This window comes from Falco peregrinus, chromosome 1 (genome assembly GCF_023634155.1).
Source record: "Falco peregrinus isolate bFalPer1 chromosome 1, bFalPer1.pri, whole genome shotgun sequence".
Classification (NCBI taxonomy): Eukaryota; Metazoa; Chordata; class Aves; order Falconiformes; family Falconidae; genus Falco; species Falco peregrinus.
The window spans coordinates 117949127-117974766 of record NC_073721.1 but is presented as its reverse complement, the minus strand read 5'-3'; the positions used below and the strand labels follow the sequence as shown (position 1 = coordinate 117974766).

General features: G+C 43.6%; 2 protein-coding genes across 4 annotated transcripts in view; both read left to right on the top strand.

Annotated features, from left to right (window-relative positions):
• Positions 1-2968, top strand: part of LOC101918475 (cell surface hyaluronidase-like) — a 57088-nt gene extending 54120 nt beyond the window's left edge. The window contains exons 25-26 of the mRNA XM_055795066.1: positions 444-553; positions 2617-2968. Of these exons, the coding sequence (XP_055651041.1) occupies positions 444-553; positions 2617-2837 (331 nt within the window). The 3' untranslated portion in view covers positions 2838-2968. The remainder of the gene's footprint in view (positions 1-443; positions 554-2616) is intronic.
• Positions 1-25640, top strand: part of CEMIP (cell migration inducing hyaluronidase 1) — a 114034-nt gene that overhangs the window by 47252 nt on the left and 41142 nt on the right. For 2 of the 3 annotated variants that reach the window (XM_055811279.1, XM_055811272.1), the window contains exons 2-11: positions 10199-10306; positions 13202-13354; positions 14041-14179; positions 14972-15208; positions 15580-15759; positions 19810-19880; positions 20617-20712; positions 21339-21460; positions 23637-23778; positions 24594-24785. In XM_055811279.1, coding sequence (XP_055667254.1) covers positions 10231-10306; positions 13202-13354; positions 14041-14179; positions 14972-15208; positions 15580-15759; positions 19810-19880; positions 20617-20712; positions 21339-21460; positions 23637-23778; positions 24594-24785 — 1408 coding nt within the window. In that variant the 5' untranslated portion in view covers positions 10199-10230. The remainder of the gene's footprint in view (positions 1-10198; positions 10307-13201; positions 13355-14040; positions 14180-14971; positions 15209-15579; positions 15760-19809; positions 19881-20616; positions 20713-21338; positions 21461-23636; positions 23779-24593; positions 24786-25640) is intronic. The other variant, XM_055811275.1, reaches the window with a different exon arrangement.

The following is a 25640-nucleotide window of genomic DNA, read 5'->3' as shown; positions in this document are numbered from 1 at the left end:
TCCAGCTAAATGCAGCCAGTTGTGCCTGTAATTCATTTCAGGTACAGCTCACTGGGGGCTGAAAGCACGGCTGTGAGGACCAAAGCCAGACTGAAGCTTGACTGGAAATCAGACCCAGGATACAGGTGGTCTCAGAGTCCCAGGATGGCACAGCAACTGGATTTCTTCTGTGCCTCTGTCCCTCTCCCATAAGGGATGCACTTGCAAGCAGTCATTTGTGCTCATTTTGGTTCCATGTGAAGCACATATTTAATTTAGGAACATTTAAACGGAGGCTTAAACTTCAGAAAGCCGACGTGTGATTGAGTTCAAAGGCATTTAAGCATATTCTTAAAGTTAAACAAGCTCTTAAGTACTTTTCTGAATAGGAGCTTAACGGTCTTGCAGATTCTTGATGAAGTAATATTTTGCAACCATGCAGTAACTACTGTCTCTCTTTTCAGATCAGTTGTTCTCGTGTGCTCTAGTGATATCGCAGATGTGATGGGGAGCTCTGAAATGTCTGTTTTTACCAGGTTAGGTTCAGCAAAGCCTATTGTCTTCCCCAAGGAAGGTAAATGTATTTATTCTACCATGTTTCTTTTGCTTAAGAGTTATCGGTGTGTTTCCGTATCAAAAATGTACACATACTAATACAGTGCTTATCAATCTGTTTCCTACTACAATATGCCAGTATAACCTAGTGAAAGCCTCGGGTTAGGGATGGTGAAAAGTACGGGAGCTACCTAGGGATTTTAACCCTACTCTGCCAGTGAGAAGCTGCACACTGCAAATTTTTCCTTCTAAAGGCAGCTTGTTTTTCTAACTGCCCCCCCCCCCCCCCCCCAAAGAGAAATCATTTGATAAAGATACCATCTTTAAAATTCAACTGCTTTGCAAGGAAAAACAATCATAAACTGAAAAGTTGATGAAAAAGAAAATAGTCTGAAGTTAAGTAAGAGCTATTTATTTTCTGGATAAATGGAAAGAGCAATCACCAGTTTTGGAAAGTTCTTATGACAATTTTACCTTGGATTGCTGCAAAAAATCCATTGGTCTCATTGGTCCAGGAAATCCATGCTGGGTTTCCTACTGGAAATCTGGGGGCTATTGTGCCCAGGTTTGCAGGAATAATTTGAGTGATAAGGAAATCAAGAGAGCAACAAGCCAGCTTGATTCAAATTTCTTATGCAGTCTCTCGAGCAGAGATCAGATGGAGAATTGGCTGTATTTCCAGCTTCCTTTTTCTCTTGGGCGTTTGGGGATATTTTTTTTTGTTCCCTACTGCTTTACTAAAGTTTACATCAATTTCTGGTTCAAGTTTCAAAGCTCATTGCTATGACCATTCCAGGGGAGGACAGCACAGTCTTTACAGTAGACACAGTGATTTCACTTTGGTGCCTGTTTGATTCCCGAAAAACTGTTTTTTTGAGGTTTTCTTTTTTTTTTTGTCCTGAAACTTCATTGCTTCATTCCTTCATCAAAACCTGAATACTTTTGAAAGGAATTTTTTGATTAAAAAGCAATCTTTTTTGTTTGTTTTGTCAAACATTTGTCCCTGAACCACCTGTGCCACTTGTTTGGGTGCAGCGTTTCCAGGTTATTTTAGCTCAGCTCAGCCTGCAGCCCCAACTACTCCTGAGGCACACAACACAGCAAGCAGGGCCACTAGCATCCTGGTGACACGGTGGTTGGTGGCCATCTCCTTGCCCTGCCACTTCGGTGGGATGCTGGCATCCAGCAGTGGGACTAAGCCACCGCTGGCCGATCATGTGCTGCCCCTGTTTTCCTTTCCCTAAGCGCAAGGGTGCTCACCCACGTGGCTGCCCTGATTTCCAGTCTGGGTAATTATGTTCTGCTTCATGAGCTTTCTCCCGCTGATTCAAGTATGCACACTATTTGACTTCACAGCTCCAAAAGCGATCGCACGCAGGACTGCTCCGCGCCGGGGGGGCTGCATTTCAGGGCAGGCTGGAACCTTGCTCCCGAGTGCATATTGCTTCCGCCAGGAATAATGCAAAAAAGCCCCAACCCTTTTGACCCCAGCAGGATCAGGATTTAGGGTCTTGTTGCCTGGTTTCACAAAACCTTATTTAAATTAGAAGTGTTTACAGGAATAGTCTAGATCCAACCAGCTGCAAATAGCCTTTGGGAGTCTTTGCAATGAAAAGCATAATATAAACACAAGACATTATTATTAAAATGGAAGAATACATAATGCCTTTGTACTTTGTGACAGCAGAGGGCCAGAGCAGAGCTGACATGGGGGATATTTAGGCATAACAGGAAGAAACTGATGTAAACTAATAAAAGAAGGATTCAAGCGCCTAACCATTTTCATGTAGTCAAATATGAAAAAGTATCAGTCGTTCAAAAATAAAGAGTGAAACAATGTTCCTGCTAACTGATGTATGGGAACCTACCTTAGCTTACTGAAATACCTGCAGATCTGCGATGCAGTGAGGTTACAGCTTCAGCAAGGCCCATTGCCTTTTTTATCACTCTTTTTCTCTCCTAGATGTTCTATTATTTTAATCCAAGGAGAAAAAGAAGGGCTAAGAAGTTTCCATGATGTGTGGAGGGGGTCTGTGCCACGCTGCTACCCAGAGGGTCACTCTCTTTGTGTCTGTTTTTCAGGGAGTTTTGCCATGCTTGGCTATAAAGGACAAGCCAAACCCTCCTGGATTAAAGTCCTTAATCATGCTGGTTATCAGAAAGCTGCTTCTTTACAACATTATGTTCCCTTGAAGCTGAAAGAGTATCAATGCCCAGCTAATGCCAACGAGTTGCTAACATTCGCTTTTTCTCAGAACCACTCGGAGCACATCCCTGCGGGGGCTGCAGCCCCCGGGGGTTAGCATCACTGGAGCAGCACCAGCCAGGCAAAGCCCCCCGCCGTCACCAAAACCTGCTCTTGTTTCATGGGATTGTACCAAACCGATGGTGTTCACTTGTGTATTTTATAACTAATAAATATATTCTCATCTCACCCACTGTGGTAGAGCTTTATTTTCCAAATGGTGCTTCACAGGGCAGAATAGGAGAAGCCTGTGGGCTGCCCTTCCCGGAGAGAAGTGTTTTTACGTATCTGTGATTTGATATCAAAAGGTAAGTTTTGAAGGCAAGAGCCTGCTCTCTGGTATCACAGGAACTGGAAATGAAATTTGGCGTGGAAACTTTAGCAACATCCAGTGAAACAGATGTACTTCAGCAGAGGTAGAGAATTCTCCCTTCAGTCCTGTTTTCCCTTCGTTAATGCCTGCTTTTCAAAAACCTAAGTGTCCATCTGCTGTAGCGTCTCAGGTGAGCTCAGTAACACCTGCCTGGTAAGCATGCCATAATCTTGCGACACTATCTTCTAATCAAACTGAATATATGCAGTGTTATAACAACAAAGAGTTATAAATGCATGTCTGTCTGTAGCTAATGACTGGTGAAACACTGTTTGTCCAACTGATGTGAACATTTAATTAAAGACCTACAGGAATGAACCCCAGGATAAAGTATGTGTTGCACAGGGTAAATTCTTGCGTTTCTTTCAGACAATGCTTGTATTGACTTTCTGCTCCCATTGAGGACTGAAATACTGCCAGTATTAGTGGCTAATTCTCTTTGATTTTTTGTTTATGCTGCTGTTTTTTTGAAGTAAAGACAAAAATAGAGCTTTGTATGCAAACTGAGAAACAACCGATGACCTCACTGACTGCAGTTTAAGTACAAGGTTACCCTGAAATGATGAGAGGCTCTTTTTGGTTTGAACACAATGTTACTTGGTGACGGCATGACAGAGGGGGCAGGCAATTTCAGACTGTCCGTGTCTTTGCCACACGGGCTACTCAAAGAGGTAGGTGAATGTTTTGTTACTAATGTCCTGTTGTTTCTTTGGAATTCTCAGAAATGTCCAAACAAGTTGCTCCAGGAAAAGGTTAGTGTTTTGTTGGCCAGACTTTTGCTCCCCAGTGAGTTAGTCGCTCTGGCATCCGCACACCGGCCAGCTGATATTGTGCCTCTGAGTGGGGACTGAACTCCTCGGCTGGGACGCTTGCCACCATCAGGCACATACCGCCTGATGGTCCTTGGATGTGGGGTGAGAGGACACCTGAGAGGTTTACAGGCAAAGAAGGAGACCGTGACTCCATCCCCACACCAGGTAGGATAGGTGCGAGTCGGCTTTAGCCAGGGGAGAGCTGCTGGTTTGCTAGAAAAGTGAAGAAATCCCTGATGCCTCTTAGTAAAAAAGCGATGGAGACTGACGTCTTCGGTGGTGAAGTGGTACAAGAGGCCAAGCGGCTGGGACTGACCCTCTAAGGAGCTCCCTGAAGTCCTTTTGAACTCCTATTAATACCTAATTGTTATGATTTCTGAGGCTGTGCAGGGGAAGAGAAGCAAGATGTTTTTGGCCTATGAGCGTAAGACCAACATTGGAACAAGCACTTACAGAGCAAGCTTTTAGCTTTTTGGAGATTTATTTGATAATCTCTGACAGGTCCAGACCCTGGATCCCAATAAAACTTTGCAGAGCTCTAACCCCGGGCTGAGACTAAACAATTGGCAAAGGAAGAGCTTGGTGAAGGAAGGAGAGGAATGTGCCTAAACCTCTGAAAAATCTCTATTCCCCCTCCCGCCCCAGAAGGAGAGCAAATGGCAAATGTCCTGGAGAGGAAGGCGTGGAGCCGTGGCAAGCCAGATGCAAACAGTGAAGTACCACAAAAGCAAAAAGAAAAATATTTACATCCTGATGCAGTTCTTTGGGTAGCTGAAAGCAGCAGTTTGAAGAGGATTCAGGATGCTGTGATCCTTTTCAGCCACTGCACGCGTTTTCCTTACCTTGGGAGGGAAAAAAGGATTCAAAATTAGGGACGGTCTGTAGAGGGTACAGTTCCTCCACAGACCCTTGGAACATTCGAGATGATGTTTTCAAAGGCCACCACTAACTTGGCACTCACCAGAAGCCTGTGTGACTGAAGCTGTGGGGGTAAGTGTCGCGTGGGCGTTGTGCTTGTGGGAAGCTGTCATATTCCTCCCGCGGATTTCCTGAGCAGGAGGATCTCCACCCGCATGCTAGAGCCTGCATGGACTGTGTGCGTGTCCACATGGACCTGCAGCTAATCCAGGCACGTTCAGTACGTGTGATGCATTCAGGATACACGGCCGACCTGGGGGCTGTTACCCCCGGAGTGGTGGGACTGGCGCCCCCCAAAAGCATTAGCTGGGCTATACACTGAGTTACTGCCAGCAGGCACAGCAAAGCCAGCGCACCCTGGAGCTCAGCAAAGGGGGCTCAGCTTCCCACCGCTTTGGTGCTTTGAAATCTTCATTCGGTGGATGAAGGTTTAATTCAGTGAAATGCTGAATACTTCGAAAGCCTGTGAAACTGGGAGTCAGTCAGCCTCAGATGGGTGGAGTGATTGAATTGCAAATGATTTTGTTTAGCTGAGCCAAAACATGCTTCCTTTCCTCTTCAAGGTCTTTAAGACTCTTAAAAAAAAAAAAAAAAAAAGGTTAATTTTGAAGAAACAACATAGCTTTAAAATAACTTTTTTCCCCCTTTTATTTCTGTTTCAAAATAGTTTGCCAATATCACAACACATTTACAAACACCTTAGTTTCCTTTAATGTATTCATTGTAAAAATTTCCTCTGACTCCTGCTCCTCATTCAGAATCTGTTTTTATGAACATCAGGAATGAAGGAATTTGCAGTGATGTTTATGTACAAAATACGTGAGCAGATCCTTCTTCCTTGTAGGGAAAGTTATTAGATAAATTTGTCAGAAACCAAGGTTCATTGGGAAGAAAATCAGAGTGCTGCTTTTGGCTCCAATATTGATTTCATGGGAAGTAAAGTCTGTTCCTGAGTTTGATCCTCCTCTACCTGCTAGTGAAAAAGAGCATCTAGAGGGTGGGTGACAAGCACAAGATCAAGATGTAGAGCAGAGCCTGCTACGCTGCTGTCATGAGCTGGGACTGGGAAATTTTCATTAGCGTTCTCTAGAAACGTGTTTGTTTATTTGTGAGGCTGTCTGAAGGCTTCAGCGGTGCTTGTGGCTGGGTGTGCACAGGAGTGCCACTGTGGCAAGAGCTGGCGTGTCCTCGGGTCATAAAGGCAAATGTGGTCCTCAAATCCATCTTCCTAGCTGGGGCTAAAATGCAAAATTCCCTGAGTGGGGTGTGAGGAGAGTCGCCACCATGCCACATCAGCAAGAAGGTAGCAGAGGTGCTAATTAAACAGCTCCTCTCTCTCTCCAGAATCAGCTTCCAAATTGATGTTGGCTTTCGTGCATATGAATGAGAAAACATGCACAAGGGTTCAGAGCCAGCCATCAAACTGCTAAAACCTCAGCGTCAGCTGTGGCAGTGGGAGGGTCTGGGTTTGGCCACCCAGGGTGTCCACGGCCATGGCACTGACCCGGGGGGCTCTCCTGGAGCATCTCGCCTGGCAAAGATGCTCCCTGGGGAACACAGATTTCACTCAAAGGTCATCTCAAGGACCAGTGCAGATTATTGTCTGCTGAGAATTTGCTCCCATCAGGCTGACACTTTTCCATGTGAGCTTTTCCTATTCTTCTCTCGGGACAGCTCCGGATCTCCGCTTTGCTTCTGCGCAGGTCTGTGGCCTCCCTTGCTGGGCAGTAGCAGCAGTAGTTGCCATCAGGTTTCTTGCTCCTGTTTGACATCTTTTTCGGGGGGACTAGGTGGCTGCTGCTTTTCTCCCATCCTTGCCATGTTTGTGAAGGATGGTTAATGCTCCCATTATGCCCTGCTCGACATACCAGAAAGGAGCCTCATCTTCAGCAGATGCTGAAGGTGCATCCTCTGAGGTCTGTCAAGCCAGTCTTAAAAAGCATTTTAAACTAGACAGTATTGGGAGTTAGGTTTTTAAAATTTTGATGCCAGGCTTGGGGGGTTGCCCAGAGTCACGCAAGGTGGCAAGCTGAGGCTGGAGCCTGGCGTGTGTTTCTGAATGGCTGTGCCACCCAGGGAGCTCTGCTCTGCCCCTGGGATTTAGGGTGTCCATGTGACCCCAGCATGATGCGTGTGACCATCTAGTTTCCCCGGAGCACTCAGAGCACTTCTTTGCTGTTTAGCTTTCGGGATTGTCTGCTTTGCATTGCCTCCAGCATAAGAATCGCAGGGAGGGCAGTGGACAGGGATCCCTGACCGTGCAGTGCACTTTCTAGCACTGTGTTGCTGCTGACACCTGCAGTAGCAGCCAGCTGAGGACTAATGGTTTCCTGCATCTACTTTTAGCATTGTCTGCTGCTATTGTTCACTTTTTGGAAAGATCCAGCAGCTGGGAATCATTTCAGAAAGCCTGCCTTGCCAGATGCAGAGATAGAAGTCCCACTTGCCATTGCCAGGCAGCTTGTAATGGCTAGATGAAAAAGCTTTTCTCACCCAAGAGAGGAGTCACAGATGGTATTTGAGAAACGCTGGAGATGATAGGCTTAGGAGGACACTTGTATGGCCATCATGCTCTCGGAGTGCCTGGATCGGCAGGGAGATTTGTTGACATTGCCGGTTACGTCAGAGCTGAAGGCAGCCACGTGGCGCCTGTTCAAGGGAGATGCAGTGTGTTGCTGTACCCCCACGCAGCTCCGAGCGCTGAGCTGACCCAAGCCGGCTGGCAGGAGGTAGCGGAGTCCTCTCCAGCAGATGTTGATGAAAAAAGTTGCTACCTTTTCCTCTTCTTACATTTAACAGTAAAATCAAACATGTCAGCGTTTGTGTCAGATGTTTGGGAAAGATGCTTAACTGAAAGCTTTAAAGGAAAATTCCTGAGATTATCCTCCGAGCAGCGTTTTTCCAGGAGTGTGTTAGTCAGGGCTGAATCAGAGGAGTCGGATCCTCTTGGCCCTCTCGGCTTTCAGCCTTTCCAACCCAAGTGCCAGTTAGTCCTAACGCCGCAAGGAGCTCGGGCTTGCCACGAGCTGAATCAAACCCCTTACCTCAAAAAAAAAAAAAAGCCACAAAATAAGCAGGATATTCTTTGGACTGTGGCAGATCAGACACTACAAAAACACTGAAGCCTGGCAGGCAGCTGACGCCTCCACACATGGCATGGCTTTCCAGTGTCTGATCGCTTGTTGTGATCTCTGCTGATGAAGATGGATGTAATCAGGGAAGCGGTCCCCAGTGAGCAACCGGGGATGTAACACCAGAAGCCATTTTGCACAGCCTGATGGTAAGTACTGTGCAGTTCTTGGCACTAAAGAGAGCAAAGTCTGTGACATTTCTTAAACGTATTTCCTACCAGTTTGCTACAGGTTACTGTCAGAAACAAGATCACGAGCAGAGACCATCCTCTGAGTTTTTAATCACCCAGAACAAAGAAATTTCTTTGCTACCTATGAAGCAACAGGAGAGCAAATGCATGCCAGCCCTACCAAAAAATCAGCTCCTCCCTTTTATTTCTGTGAGCTCTGATATCATCTGAATGTATTTTATGACCAATAACTTATTGGAATCTGGTTTTATGTGACACTAACATACAGCTGTGTCCACGCTACAAGAAACACTGTTTATCTGCAATGACCATCCTGCGGTATTACCGCTTGTTTAGTTTTTCCTCTATTGTTAAGGCAGAATCTAGTGATTGGGTTTGCAGATTAGGCTGTGTAATCATCACTAATAAATCTTGACATTTTAATGGTGACTGCTGTACTTTGGGCGTACCTCTAATAATGTTCCTTTTGAAGAGCCCTGGCTTATCAAACAGTGGTGGTTGATGCTATTAAAATGTCAGACACGTGCAGCCTGGTTCTGGCACTAATTCCACAGCGACAGTATTGCTCTCTGATAATGTATATCATTCAAAGTTATAGCATTATTAAGTGCATTCCTCTCTTCTACTGCTCTGTAACAGCATTTCAGCACCTGATAGACTGTACCAAACTCTAAGTCTATGCTGCTTCCAAAACTCATGGCTGTCAAATACACTATACTAAAACAAGCAAACGTTTTCCTGCTGGAATATTTCTTGACAAAACTGCTTCTAATGAGATTTTTAATACAATCATTGGATTACATGTAGTTCAAACGTATCATTGTACTTTGAGCTATATCACCTTTATGAAAAGCACAGGCATGTGTCTTGCATATATACATTGTGAAATTTGCTCCAGGATAAATCCTGGCTTCTTGCGTATCTTTTTCTTCTGTTTTTTGTTTGGTTTGTATTAACAAGTGACATGAAAAATAACATGTGCTTTTTACCCTAAAGAAATTGGGGCACCCTGGAGTTTTTTCCAATTGCTTTTTTTTGCGTCTGTCTAAGCTGTGCGATGCATACTCTTATCCCGTTTCATCATTGTGATGTGATATGACACCTACAAATAAATTTCTTCAATATTGCTCAGATACTGGCTTACATGGTAAGACCTAATGGCTCCAAGGACTACACGTGAATTTTAAACAGTGCCTTACAAATACACAAGAAGTGGGTGTCCTTGCCTCCGTGTGAATACATGTGTCAATAAATTGTCATGAGGATGGGGCAAAGCTGCAAAATCAATCACTGGAGACTGGAGAGAAATATGTTAATTCTAACTTTGACTTTCATGACACTGCTTGTTTGTTTTTGCTGGGGGTTGGCTGCTGAAGAAACAAAACCAACATTAGGTAGGCTGGTTTCAAAAGCAGCTTTTGGCTTTGCAATAAGAGCTGGCACACTAAATAAACAATGTTTTCTTGGATCTGAAATCTAAGAAACTGCATGCTTCAGCCTGGAAGTGTGAGTACGGTTTATCTTGGGGATGCACAAAACACCATTGCTAAAAATGTGTGGGTAGTACAGGGGGAGAGAGGTGCCATTGCAAGGTTACTTCGTGAAAACTTGTCACTCTGCAAACACCTTCTCTGTTGTGTTTCATTAGTTTCTTGCACATGTGAATAGGCGGCCCTAGAGAGTCTTGACACGGGATGTGTTTATGCAGCGTTCCTAAGGTGGTTTTGGTTACATCTGGTGGTTGCTTTCTGAGTGTCTATTTGGATTCCCAAGTGGGTTTATCCTAAACCAAACAAAGGGTGAGGAACTGCCCGTGGATTCTTGCTCTGCTCATGCTGGTCCCGAAGTGGCATGAAGGTGTTCTCAGCCATAGAGCTGCATGGGAGTGGAAGCGGTCTGGCACAAGCTGGCTATAACCTTTTTTGTGTAATGAATGGTTTTTGCAATGAGCTGGGAAAAAGAAGTGACATTTGCTTAATACGCTTTCTTCACAGGTATCCACCCAAAGAATTAAAAATCCTGAAGAATGGCTCTACTTACCTCTAAATATCTGGCTGAATATTTCATTTTTCTTCTGTTTGTAATCTCTTCTGTAAGCACAGGTAAGTTTTACCTGCCACGGGAAAGGAGGGCATGGTTTGTAACATTGTTTTTAAATAACTACGTTGCTGGTTTAAATTGAGCAGTTTTTTACTCTTCTTCATATGAGTCAAGGACAGAGCGAGAAAACTGAGAAGTAAAGCAGTTTTCTGATGTGCCCATACTCCTGATCAAAGGCAGCTGGAGTGACAAAGACTGAAATTTCTGAGCAGGTGAAAGTACCCTCAGGAATCCGTCAGACTCTGCCACACATTCTTAAAACAAACCCAAACCCGACACACTGCCACAAAGAAATAACAAAAGAAACCTCAGGTCCTAGTAGCTGTGGCTGTGGGCTGTGAAGTCGAGCATTTTGCTGCATTGCCCAAGCCCAGATGTGGATAGCAAAAAGCTCTGGGGTGGGACATCCCTGCCCCCTTGGGCTTTGTCTCTTCCAAGTTGCCCTTTCCCTAAGCAGTTAAGGAAAGGGGGAAAGGGAAGATTGATATACATATTCTAAATACAGCTAATTTGGCCAGTTGTATTAGTTTAAAACAAAGAGACCATATGTCTTGCCCCAAAAGCTGCAGCTGCACGAAGCAACACATTTCACTGCCTCCCCCAGGCCCTTTTGGTGAAGAAGCAGAATGTCCAGTTCATTCTTTGTGCTGGGTAGAAGTTGCACTCTTATTTTCAAAATGACAGTGAGAGTAATAAGCTGGCAAGGTACCTGGACCAGCTGGCAGAAGGTGCTCAGCCCCCCGGTGTCCTTGGCACAGTGGGTGTGGGTGATGTGCCTGGCTTCTGCTCTCTGGTATGAATTGGTTCATGAAACTGGGAATTTGGGTTCTTTGCTCTGCATTGTATTGGCTTTTGCTGATGTCATCCCAAACACCAGTGTGAATTCCTCTTGATTTCCCCTTAGGCTTTACTCTCTACCTCTCTGTTTCTAAATAATGAATTCTGGGGGCACAAGTCATCTTTCAAGACTCAGGATGCTCTTTTGGACCGTAGTATAGCCAAGTAATTGGTAAAATGAACAAGCTTTTATCCTGTCCACTTAATCTAGTTGATAAATTATACCTCTGCATTTGAATCGATTCTTTTGGTTTTATTTAGTTTCTCATCATGAACAAATTTTTCTATTATCCTTATTCCTCTGGGAATAACAGCTCATTTTTTTAGATTTGTTGTCAGTGTATATTACAATTATATTTGAACCACCTATTTACAATGTGACCCTTGTTTCCTGCCTGATATATTTATCTTTTCCAAGCCTTATTAATCCTGTGTGTCTTCTGGTAGGAACCCAGAAACTCCCCGTTTTCCTCAATTGCTGTAGATCAGAAGAAGGGCCTCTGACATCACTGATACACTTGGCACAAGTGATATCAAAATCAGGTCGTGGGTGTTTATCAGTATTTGACTTGCTACCTACTAGACCTCTTTGATTTGATCACTTCATGTATACGGAAAAGGTTTGCAAATAGCTAAGGCATATGTTGCCCACAGGGAATGTCCCTTCTCACCTCGAAAAGCTGGTATTTAATGGGTCTCCGGAGACATTAAGGCAGTGGCTGGTCCAATGCTATGGTTTTCTTAAGACACGAAACTTGTGGAGGAATCTGAGAGGAGGCTGGATGCAGATGGACAGGTTTTGTTTCTGTTGCTGTGGAATTAATTGCAGGCGACCCCCAGGCTTCCCAGTGGCAGCGCAACCCGCTCGCTGTCAGCTACACCTGCACCGGGACATGTGTCCTTGAATGGATTCACATCATTGTCCTTTCCATTAACGGGAGGCATTAGTATCTGTGGGGTAAAACCCACCCAACTTTACTTACTAGTTGCCAGAGGCACAACCCTGCTGAAATCCAGGTGTTTATCCCATGTCTATTATCATTGATTTGTGGATCCTATGGTTTTCCTATGTTGGGGTTTTTTTGTTGTTGTTTTAAAGGCTAAAAACTGGAGAGCTGGTGAGAGCTCCCAACCATTTCTGATAGCAAAGGGCTCATTGCTCCAACTTCCACTGACCTCAGCTTCCTAGGATTAGAAAATCTTCTGCTCTTAGAAAATATACATCATACATGGGACTCTCGCACTTGCAGTTTTGTTGATTAGAGTAAGGTGTGAGGCTCACATATCAAGTGAGATTGTATGGGGGGAAATATTTTATCTTAAGTAAATACTTACAACTTGAGACTTGGATTTTGTATAAAAGCCTTTTAGACTAACACGTCATGGCAGTCCGTAATCAAATTTGTGTGTGTAGACTGGTGATGTGTGAACCCAAAGTGAATGAATCCTTATTGCTTCTGCCTGGAAAAGCTCACAAACCCAGGGTTTCTCCTGAGATTCCTGTTGCTCTCTGTTACTGGGTGGACTGGTAATTCCTTGGTGTTTGGTGTTTTCACATTAGATTGAGCACGTTTACTTTCCACCTGCAGTGAAAACACAGTATGCAAACATTTTAACATCTTTACATTAAACAAAGCTTTTCAAACCTCACAGGTGTTTTGGGGGCACTGTAAAAGTAGTGGTTGTTTTATCCTTTCATCAACATCTTCCCTGGGCTTGTGAAAGGCTTTGTGTCTGAATGGTATGAAGGCAGGAATGGCTCAGCTATGACCTCTCCTCGGTAGTTTTCTGGAAACTGCATCCCTTGCAAGACTCCTGTGCATCAGGTAGTGGGTTTTTCCATGCTTCCAGAAAACAGAAAAACATACAGCTTAAGCTGCTGTTTGTTTTCTTTTGGTCATGACCCGCATGTACTCTGCTGCACTGAGATATCGCTGTGTTCCAGGGAGTCAGCAAAAGGGGGGTACTCAGAGAACGATACTGTAAAGATGCCCAGATATGGAGCTTTCTGCCTTGCATCCAACAAAAGGTAATTGTCTTCACTATCCACCTCTGCCCAGCAGAAGCAGCTGTCACATGCCCTGATAACGATCCTGAGTTGGAAAACTGGAACCCAGGTCACAATGAGGAAAACCACGTTGAAATCCGTAATGGCAGGAAGCTCCTTCTCTCTTCTTCTGCGACTGTCCACTCTATCCACATCACGGACGGAGGTAAAACGTGCTGGTGGCGAGGCTGGGCAAAGAGTGCTTTCCACTGGGGCTGGTTAAATCACCCTGCCTCATGCTGGGGGAGCCTCCTGCTTCTTGCTGAGAACTGGGTGGCTGCTGGACAAACACAGCTTCGATTCAGTACGGCGGGGTGGGTGGTAACTGAGATGCTATCGGCAGTTTAGCCATTATGTTCAACTTATTTGCTGTCCTTTCTAGAAAATTTACAAAAGTAGCTCATTATACTCTTTAGTTCTATTTCTGTGATTTGCTTCAAAAACATTTTTTTACTAAATCATTCCCCCTATAACATCATACCATGATAGCAGTGTTCTCAGGGTCTCAGGACAGGGCAGACACATATGTGCCTCTTTGTCTCTAAGGACAGAGACACAGTGTTGCTGGTGCCTGTTCATATGAATAGTTTTATTCATCTTAACTCTGAATTTCTGTCTCAGTTTTGAATGTGTCCTTTTCCGTGCAAATCTTGATTGCATTCTTCATGAATTGGACAGAATAAAACCCATCTAATCTCTTTAGGATTTATCTTGAGAACTGTTTTGGGGAGGATGGGCAGAATTTTTCACAAATTTTGATGAGAGCCCAGCACTGGGGTTTAGTGCAATGGTATCACAATCTCCTGTGAGCTGCTGTGTGTTAAAGCAAATGTCATAACCTTTTCTACTTAGGAAAACTGGTCATTAAAGATGATGTGCAGCCTATCATTTTGCGTACTAGACATATACTCATTGAAAATGATGGAGAGTTGCATATTGGCAGTGAGATGTGCCCTTACCAAAGCAATGTGATTATCATCTTATATGGGCGGTATGTATGCATGGTAAAATATTATCTTAGAGCTTTCTAGGATCTCTCTTCCACAACAGGGAACAAAATTTCACACATCCTTAAAATTACATTTTCTCAGATATCCTTATCATCAGCGCTCTGTGGAATGTTCAGTAGCTTTTTAACCGATTTAAATGGACTGTAAAAAAAGACGCAGTTTTGGTCCTGGTTTTCAAATCCTACTGGGAGATGAGCACTGGGGTATTTGGACATGCCAGAAAATCAAGTATGCACCTTGCCACCACTCAAGCTGACTTTCCAGGAGAGGGTTAAAACCTGAGGAGTTCTTTTATTCTGAAAAATTCTCCTCCCTAAACATCCTTTCTGCATGAGAGTGGTGAGCCAAAGGGTAATGTATTTATGTCCTGCAGATTGCTACAGGATCTTTTAGAATTTCACAGGTGCCAAGCTCATATTTAACAACCACTGGAGCTCCTAGCTCCTGGTTAGGATCTCACCTTCCTCCAGAATTCAAAACCACAAACATGTCATTTAGCCCGAGCTTCAGGCCTCCTCTGGCCTGGATATAATGAATATAACATGTATAATTTGCGTTCCAGATATCTGCTGGTCTTCAATAGCTGCTAGTGTAATTCCAAATAATTTATTTTCTGTAGAATGTGGGCAGTTGCCGATCCTTAGAGCAGTTGAAAGAAATGCATTGCAAGTCATGACACTTCCCTCCCTGGGCCACAGCTGAACAAGGGGAGAGGCTCCTTGGCTGCCAGATACAAACCCCAAACTGGTTCCTTTCCTCCCTCCCTGCTGCAGAGCGGATGACGGCAGCCAGCCAAATCCCTACTTTGGGCAGAAGTATCTTGGAGTTAGTAAGGGTGGCACTCTTGAGATCCACGGAAAGAAAAAGCTCTCCTGGACTTTCTTAAACAAGACTCTTCATCCCGGTGGCCTGGAAGAAGGTGGATACTATTTTGAAAGGAGCTGGGGCCATCGGGGCGTCATTGTCCATGTCATTGACCCAAAGACGGGGGCAGTTGTCCATTCAGATCGGTGAGTGACTACTCAACTTCTAAATGTGAGGATCTTTGGGAACAGGTGGGGGACAGCATCTCAGCAAGCTCAGAAACCTGCATTTTAGCATCTTCTTCAAATGTGTGTTTTTGAATATATATACAATTCTTTCTCAATCAGCAACCTCCAAAACCAAAGAGTGGGTAGTGTTACTATCCTGCTGTTCTGTTAACTAGATTCGGATTAAAGAAAAAGCCCTTAATATGCCATTAGACAAGCGCTTTTGCAATGGGATAAAATATCACTGTAAACAATACAAAAGAGTTATTTCTTTATAACACTTGCTTTTCAGTACATAAAGCTGTGATGCCCACTGAAGTGAATGGTTTTGCGTGTTTTTATCACTTTAGGTTTGATACTTACAGAGCAAAAGAGGAAAGCATACGTCTTTCCCAGTACTTGGGCAGAGTTGTGAATGGCATGATCCTGTCAGTTGCAGTGAACGATGAAGGATCTAGAAACTTGGATGACTCGGCCAGGAAAGCAATGACCAAACTGGGCAGCAAGCATTTCCTCCACCTTGGGTTTAGGTATGTGCCAGTCCTGCCAGTTCTTCCAGCACAGAGGCTTTATTATGCTCCTGAGATGTCCAAATAATTCCACTCTCTCAAAGGCACAAAGTTATTTTACATGGAGGAAAAAAAAAACAAACCCAACCAAAAAAGAGGGAAACTTCTCAATGCGAAGTTTTAGCAGTTAATTAGATAGCTCAAGATGCACTCAGTGTCTATATTAGGTATTTTTATTAGCAGATTGAGGAAGAGCATATGATTCACATTAAAAAAGATGTTTTTCCAAGATATTGTTCCCATAAGTTACTTATTCCAATTTATTTTCAAGCCATCACCCAAAGATTTAAATAGCATATCTGCACACATTGGATTCAGTGGGCTGAACATTATGGAGGGTAGAATAATAGCTGTGTAGCCCTGGCTAAATACATATAGACATACATCCAGCATATTCTTCAGCTTGTCCAATACATATTCAGGGACTTGTGCAGCACAGAAGTTTAGCAAGCATGAATTTATCCTGTGGACTGTAAATACTTCTGTGGCCAATACAGCGTCTGTGTTGGCACACATACTGTTGAGAATATTTGCTATTTACCTAACTGCCATTATATTTTTTATGTTTATCTGAATTTATGTAGGCTTTCTTTTTTTTTTTTTTAAGAGGCACTAAGAAGGTCACTGTAGAACACACACAAAAATAAATCTGCCTTGTAGGGAGAAGCAGTTCAATACAGCAGCCTGTGGGAACAAACAAGTGTCAGCTGGGCACATGCAGATGGAATAAGATTTGGGGTGGTTGATGAAGAAGTTGTGTCAAATATTACAGGGACTCCTGTGCACCAGATAATTCATTTCAAAGAATCGACTAAGGCTCTAGACATAGTCTTCAAAACCAGGCTACCTCCATCAGTGCAATGCTTGCTCTCAAATACCCAGACCCTATTTTAAAGCCCAGTAGTCTGCTGGGTTTCTTTTCAAAAACTAGAATTAGGGAAACAGGAAAAGATTTTTGAACATTATACTTTTTTTTCCAGTTGTGCAACAGGAAGAGATTGATGGGTTTCGCATATGTTTATAAAAGTAAATTGCACTTGATGTTTTTAGGCTGCTGTGGTGTTTTAATGCTAGTTTCTCACTTCTTTGCCATAAATGCTTATAATGGGAATACCATAGCAATTCATCCATGGAAGTGTGACTTTCCACATTGCTATTCTTTGCAGTCAAAAAGCTAATAGCTGTTATCTGTAATCATGCTGTTATCTGAAATACCACAATATTTCCTTATACAAATACTAGGGACATTGTGGGTACCGTAACACAGCAGTAGTTGGTAAATATTGTCTTCCACTGGCATACTGGTTTGTGGAAACATACCTGCATCTTGGTGCCTTATTTAAAAGACTGTATTTTTAGGAGACTCCTTAGCATTTAAGTTCATCAATTTAAAAAAAAAACCCATTGTCTGGGTGGCAGCTGGGACCAGATTTACAGAGGCAGTTAGATGGCAGAGTGGAAGACAGGCAGCTTTGTCAGATGTAACCAAGCTTTTCTCCTTATGCAAATTGAACTTTCACTTCACTTTAACGTAACAAGATTTAGACATCTTGCTTTATGTTTCAGACACATCTATAACTATGAATAAGGGTGTATATACCTGACAGGTGCTTTTTGGAATTTTTTGGAGTATCTTAAAAAAAATATTCAGGATGGGAAAATTATACACACATGTACATACTTGAACATCCATGGCAAAGGAAGGCCCTGACAGAGGACAGTGGATGGATTTTTCTTTCTAACACGCCCTTGTAAGCGTTCTCACCCTTCACCACTGCCCAGCACCTGGGCTTTGCTGGCTGGTCCTGCTGAATCCTGGTGGTCAGGTCTTCTCAGCTCCCTGCTGGTGGCTGGGGCTGACCATGGGCATCACTGACATGACAACAGTGTAAGTCCCAGGCAGTAATTTGGCTCAGGAAATTTCTGTTTCCCGTGTTGTGAGGTGCCACTCGAATCGGGCTGTTCAGCTGTAGGCTGGGTTGTTTTCTGACTCTGGAGGCAGCAGCAGTTATGTGGACAAATTCCTGTCTATCTCCAGTTGCTCCATATTCAATCGGATTGTGAAGTTGTGCAACTCCCCCTTGCTGTAGCAGAGCCGATGAGCAGTGCCGATTTATCCAAAAATGTTTTTATCCTCCTGGCATCGCATTCAGTTGCCTGTTTGCTGAGTCCAGCACATAAGGAATCAAAAGAAAATTCTGCATTCCTCCTCTATTGTCGTTTTGAAAAGTCAGTTTACTCTTTAAGTGTAAGCTCCCACCGCCTTCTACTAATAAATTAAAAGAAAGCCTTTCTGCACTTGATGATATAGTTGTTCTCTTTGGAATCGCACCCAAATATCACTAGTTGGATTTACTGGTCCCTTCATTTCATATAGCCCAAATAGATTGCAGGTGTCCTTATGTGTCATGGTTGAATGACTTTAAAACTATTTTTAATGATAAAATAACTGTGAGAAACAAGTATTTTAACGTATGAAATGGGGCCAAACCTTGAGCTGCAGAACTAGATAGCTTCATATTCTTTAGATTATTTTTGAGATTATCATCTTTTCCGTCATTTGTTTTGAATTTGGGGACCAAAAAAAAATAAAATCTGTCTTGCCTGCTGAGTGATAAAGTGTCCTTCCTGCCCTCATCCCCCTTCTCTCCCTGGATGGAGATCACAGCTCAGCAGTGCCGTCAGCAGTTGGTGCACAGGCGAGTTTTCCAGCAGAAGCATCTGGCTGGCAGGCAGGCTCCCCAGGCTGTTGTGCTGGCAGCTCCTGCTGAGCCTGCCCTGTGCTCGGGCTGGGGACACGCTGCTGGGACTGCCTTCCCTGGAGGAGCTGTGGCCAGTGCCTGCGGGGGAGCTTGGCACAGCACCGGGGGCACCAGTGCTCACCCAGAACTGCTCCTGCTGCCCCCAGGGTCTGGGGCTATGAGTCCCAGCAAAGCCAGCTCATGCCAGTGGGGATCCGTGCGTGTTTTAGTGGCTATCTGTCAATGTCTGTGTATGTTTTCTTCTGAAGTCCCGGGGTGGTTTATAACTTCACTTACACCAGCAGATGGTAAATGGAAGGTGACCTGCAAGACTCAAGGGGGAATCTTGATGCAATTGAAATCACTGGGTATTTATACCTATAGAGACATGATTTAATCTGTGGCACTGTTCGCCAAAGGCAGGGTAGGAGTGACAGTCTCCCTACACCCCTAGATGTATATTTTTTATTCTGTTAGTCATTAAAAGCAGCTATGCTTGAACTTCTATTTCAAAGATGAAACTCCCTCCTGACCCCTACTAATTGGGTTCACCACCAAGGTGGGGAGGCACTTCGGTCTGTCTCCACTGCTTACTGATCCGTGTGGTCATTCTCCACCGATGCTGATAGCTATTGAACCTATTCAACCAGTAACGATCAGGCGGTAATGAACTTACCTCTGCCATGGGATCAGATTTGAACAGACAATTCAGACTCATAAACCTTTGTCCCTGTTCAATGTTCAAAATAAGGAAAGCAGATATGCGAAGGCTATCTAGGTAATTTTTATTCTCCTTCACCAGCCAGTCTGTCTATTAGAAATTCTCGTACGTCATTCCAAAGACAATTGTGATATCCAAGGTTTCAGCATCATTTACATTTATTTATATATACATACAAGTAGAAGTGGCTTCTTTTCATATTCTTTAGTGTATGCACACACACACACATGAAAGATTTTCAGGTTCCCCAAAGAGTTGCCAGTGTCCCTTGGGTCTGTCACACACAAGCCTCTTTAAACACTCATTTAAGAAAGAAACCACTTGTTATGGGAGTGTATTAAGCCGGAATTTGTCGTCAAAATTCCTTCTCTTTTGATATATTTACCGAAGAAATACAGTGTGTTAAGATATTTTTTAACTAAGCTGCCCATCACACTGATCAGACTGTTTTGAGTGTGATGCCCCTGAGAAATGCGAAAACATTGGGCTATAAAACATATGCATCTTATACATGACATAACTTGATCATTTCTCATTGTCATTTTCCAGGCACCCATGGAGCTTTATTACCGTTAAAGGAAATCCCTCCTCTTCTGTTGAAGACCACATTGAATATCAAGGTAATTCATGCACAAAATGCTGGCTTGACATTATCTCTGGAAGTGGCTGGAGTTATGGCTGAGATTAATTTAGTCAATGATGTTTTCACTTGACACTGCATTACATTGAAGCAATTGGTGGTTAGATGCATTTAATTGAATGCTCCTTGTATATATTGCTTCCTCCCATTCATGCAGCTGAGGCAGCTGAGTGGGGTATAACCTAGGTTATCCAAACCCTGAGATCAAAGGTGAGATCCTGCACCAGTTTAAATACATGTAACTCCACTGAGCTCAGACACTGCCTCTCGTAGACACAAAGCTATGGAACAAACCCCATTCATACCAGCCGAAAATGTAATCAGTGTGTCCTGTATCGATAGCCTCAAATACTCCTGTGAAACCATTTTCTTGCAACCTGAAGACTTCTGAGTCTGTGTCTTTTCATGGCATGTTCAAGAGCAGCTAATAACATGGCTTGATACAACATAGAATAAAAATAGCAATATATTACAAATCGTTGGGGTTTTTTTATCCTGTCTTGATTTTTGACTATTTGTCCTCCTGATTGTCCAAGCAGTTATAAAAGTGCCTGAAGGCTCATTCCAAGATCAGTACATTTTTCTGGAAGCTGTGCAGGACTAATTCTGGATGATGTAGCCAAAGTACACAAACACACACGTGGACCATTACCTTTTCACTTCTGACTTTTGTCAATTGCATTCAGTGATTTTACCAATGTTTGGGTTTTTTACAGGTCACAAAGGGTCAGCTGCGGCCAAAGTATTCAAACTATTCAAAGCTGAGAATGGGGAACACTTTAATGTCTCTCTGACTAGCGAGTGGGTTCAAGGTAAGAGGTCTCTGTGCCATTTAGCTTGGTGGTAGATAGCTGACACATAAGGTGAATCATCGGTTTTACTGAAATACTTTTCCATTTGGGATGAGGGGGCTTGCTAGCTGCTGTTTACATCGCCACTCACCCAAGTAAAGAATACGCAGAGATTCTTTCTCCAATTGTCTCCAGGACTCTCTGAATACTGGGATCCTTTTTCCTTTACTGCACTGGGTGTGAAATTCCATCTCTTATGATCTAAGAGATCACACACAACCTCTTACTTCTTTTGACTGCATAGTCATCATGTCCATGTTTCAGACAACATACAGTAACTGGTCGTAACTTGATCTGAAGATCAGAGAAGGCAGCTAAGGAGGACACCGATCCAAAATCCATACCTATTAATAATGCTCGTAGTGCATACTCCAGTTACGTAGCTTTTAATAACTCTGCCCTCCCTTGGCTGGTTACACTTCCTGGCATCATTAAAAGCGGCTGACAGGCTGGCAGGAAGAGGCAGGAATCAGGTCATCAGTGAAGAAATTTGTGAATGATATCTGAGATCATATTATGCTTCATGCATTTTTGCTGCATTTGTTAAGCTTTGTCAAATGACTTTTCTTGTTTGCACTTGTCTCCAGATGTAGAATGGACAGAGTGGTTTGAGAAGCCTGATAAAGCGAGATCTAAGGACGTGGAGAAGCTTTCTGACTTCAAAGCTGCTCATCCTGATAAAATCTGTAGGCAACCCATTGACATCCAGGTAGGCTAGCTTACCGCTTGCTTTAGAGGGGCACATCCACTTTGGACTGACACTGAACCTCAAAGTAATTGTCAGTAATTTCTGTTTCTAACTAAAAGACACCTATTATTTCACTGCTGTAATACATAACCAGCAAGCTCTGGTATCCAACCTTGCACCATTCTGAGACAAAAGTTTATAGAATTGAGCTCCTACCAGTGAATTCTGGCTTCTGGCACGAAAAGGAGTACAGATGGGGCCACGGACAGCACAGATGCCGTCATGAAATATGTGATTCCCTGCTGGAAGATTAAAAGGAAAAAACACATGAAAATTTCAAAGTTTTTAAATGGTCCTGGAATGGACCCTACCTAAAAAATTGATCACAAAATGTAATGAGATGGTAAAACTACCAGCTGTAGTAGGTTGTCAAAAATATCAGTGAGCTTGCAGCCATTTCATGGAGTCAATAGTTTTTTCTCCGTGGAAAGACGTTTGAATTCTGTTTGGAGCTAAACATGATAGTTATGCCAATAGGCCAGCATGCTGAGAAGAAATTGTATACCCTTCCTGAGACTGCAAAAGCCTCTTTAAAGACACACACACAAAAAAAACCAGCAAAAAACTAAGATTTGTTTTTTGCATATGTTCATGTCTACCTGGTAAAACAACTATAGGAGAAGCATTGCCTAGCAAAAGGCAATAAAATACTTCGTATCTGCGGGAGGCTGAACCTAAGGTTCATGCATACTCTGAACCAGCAGAGTTGTCTTTATTCACAAGAATGTGGCTATTGAAGTAAACAGCAATGCTGACAGTATGAGTGAAAGTTTCCAGGGCTACAGGTTATAAAGAATGTCCTCTTGAACAGAAAGGAAAAAACTGCCCTATAATTTTTTGCCAGGTCTTAGCAAATCCACATTCATTTCTGCTTCCATATACATGTATTAGAAATGACAATTTAGTTCAAAACAAGGGTCAGATGTTTGCTATGATACAGCCCCCTCTAGCATGCATATTAAAAGAGGAAAAAAAAAAAAGACACTTTTCAAGAAACAAACCTTTTACTCTTGTGTTAAATGACAGTTACTTTTTTTCCATGTATATTAAAAGCAAGGCAACATTTTTCAGTTTATCCTGCAGATCTTAGGGCAAATCCTCAGGTAGTGTAATCTGGCGTTGCTGGTTGCTTTCATAAAGTTACACTGATTTACAGCAGCTGGCCTGCTCCAGCCGGGCTGCAAACAAGAAAATTGAAGATATGATGATAATAACAGAAGTGCAGCACAGCCAGAGGCACATTCCTTCAGCTGACGGTGCTAATCCTATACATGGCAGTGAGGTGTACGCATTAATGAGAAGGGTCTGCATAAGTGAGAGAATCAGGATCAGACCCTTCATTGAAAGATGGCTTATCTCCTGATGCCTTGTTAAAATGAGCGTGATACTTGGATTGCCCAATGCAATGCATCACACTTTTGTGAAAGGGTCAAGAGAACTGCAACCTATGGAGCCGGACTGTGAAATTTAACATGACCCTGAGGGGTGACATTGCCCCAGCAGGAGCACATCGCCCTGCTTCTTGGCATGATACAGCCTTTTTTCTCAAGGCAGCTCTACAGGCTGGTACTTTTATGTGAGAAAAGGCCACCTCTTCTTGTTCCTTTTGGCACAATGGGTGTTGCACCATTTTTTTTTATAGAGGGACTGCTGCATGCAAAGAAGAAATAGCATTCCTACCTCTTTCTTCCATGAGGCTCAGACACAGCCTAGCCACAAGCGATGAAATGAGTGCAGTGAAGACGCTTGAAACCATGAGTTCATTTGGGCGCAAGCATTTCCGCTCTGTGTTTTCATCTGCCTTCAAATCAATGGCAAGAGAAAATCTAGGGCACCGAGGCAGATGTTAGTGAAGCTCAGAATACTCCTCCCAAAAAAGCACATGGTCTTAATATAGATAGAGGAGAAAGGCATGCCACCTAGCAATAATCTGTGCGTCTTGTGGACAAAATAGCTGTGCTTGAGCACCAGCTGGAGAGCCAGCTGGACAGCACACGTACCAGTCACAACATTTTGTTATACAACTGTTGTGCACCTCCCAAAATGAAGCAAAGGCCTCTTCCGATTGCATCGATGTTTTGGTGGAACCCTTTCACCTCAAGGTATCACCTGTTTTTTATTACTATTCTCATTCCAGGCAATGACGCTTGATGGAGCTAATTTAACAACTGAGGTTTTCTACAAGAGCGGCCACGATTACATGTTCCTGTGCCATGGCAAGGACCAGACGGGCGAGGGCTGCCACAACTACAGAGTGCGGTTCCTCTGCGGCAGAGCCGGTATGTGCCCCGTGTTTGAGAACCAGAGCAGGGAAAGGCAGAAATGCTGTCTGCTGGTGGACTGGCTCTTGTGCAGCGTAAGAACGACCTGAGCAATTTCCCAAGCTAGAACTTGAGCCGGGCTATTGACGTGAACACAGATAAAGCGGCTGAAGGTTTATCTCGGGAAAAAATTCCTGAGCACTAACAGAAGCAGCAGGGTGGTGCCTCAAAACCCCAGCAAGGCTATGGCAAATACTTGCCAAGTCCCTTCCTGTGAACACCTTGTCTTTTGCTAAAGCATTTTGCGATGAAACAGGATTAGACCATCGGAGTGTGCAGAGGCAAAAGGTTTTGAAAGTAATACTTTATTTTGTGGTTATTAATTCCAACACGGCTGTCCCTAAGCTGGTCATGACCCGGGGCATTAGGATTCTTCTGTGCTCAGCTAGCGGGAAAAGGTGGCAGACAAACAATCCTTGCCTTAAAGACCACTTAGCTGCTGTAAATACCAGTGCCCAGCGCCCACAAGTGCTGCTGCTAAGTGGGTGTGGTGAAAATGAGCCACAAAAAGCTACGTTTAAATTTAGTCCTGGGGTGAGTGGAAAATCCACCTGCCTGCAACTAAAGGAAAACACTTTCTTGTTTGCTCGCTTTCCAAGCCAAAGCCAGTAAAGAGCATGCTTGGAAGAGTTAACTGGGGTTTTTTTTGTTGCATGAGGAAATCATAATTTTTGATGGCGTTCCAGGCACAAAAAAAAAAATAAATTAAAAAATAGCATGCATTTTATGATAAGATTAACCGAATTCTCCACCCTTCCATTTTGGCTTTTCAGTAAAACCAAAGCTTACGGTAACCATTGACACCAATGTGAACAGCACGGTTCTGAATCTGGTGGATGATGTGAGCTCATGGAAACCTGGAGACAGGCTGGTGGTTGCAAGCACTGACTACTCCATGTACCAGGCGGAGGAGTTCGAGGTACTGCCGTGCAGAGCCTGCAGACCCACCCAGGTCAAGGTGGCAGGTAAGGTGCTTCAGCTTGTTGTGCTGGTGTTGCAGGTCACCAGTTCTGTCATTTGTGCTGAGGTGACTCCATTAAGAATTTCAGAGCTGGAAGACGCCAGAGTCAGACGGCTAGTTTTCAGATGTTTTTGGGAAACGTATGCCTTCTGTGCTTGAAAGCCAGCTAACTTGATTCTTGTTCCTTTCTGCCTTCCCTTTTCGTAGCTGACACCATTTTTTGTCCCTGAGTCACAGTACTGAGTGGATGTGTTTATTTAAGAGAGACAAATACAGGTGGTGTATTTGAAATGTTCAATTTGTGTAACTGTATTTGGAAATGCATCATCTCCTAGAAAGCAGGAGGTGAACACAGCTGATCTGAAGAGTGAGCTGGGGCAGGAGCAGACCATGAGAGACTATAAGGCTAGGAAGTAATGTCCAGCTGGCTATTTTCCTAAGGAAGTTATATTTAATAAGAACTGTAATTTCACATTTTAGAAGCACTGTTTTGTGCCACTGAAGCTACTGTTTCTCATTTACTGTGTCTCTAGACGGCATTGCGTAGAGGTGATGTGTTCGCCAAACATTTCTGGAGTCATGTGGCCAGTGAGCTGTCCTGAGCCACAGCGTGGGGGTTGGTCAGGTGCTGCATGGGTTGGTCTGAGCAGGAGGAGCAGGAACCTTTGCAGAGCCACAGCATTTGTCTCTTGAAGATGACTAGCTCGAATCCAAACCAAATTGCTTTTGATAAAAAGATGTTGCAGTCCAATGATAGTAAAGTGGCCTTCAGAGACTAAGTCCAATTAAGTAGCGTAGCTGTGATGAAGCACAGATTATTACTGATACCAGCATAAAAATGAAATCCAGCGTGGGAGAT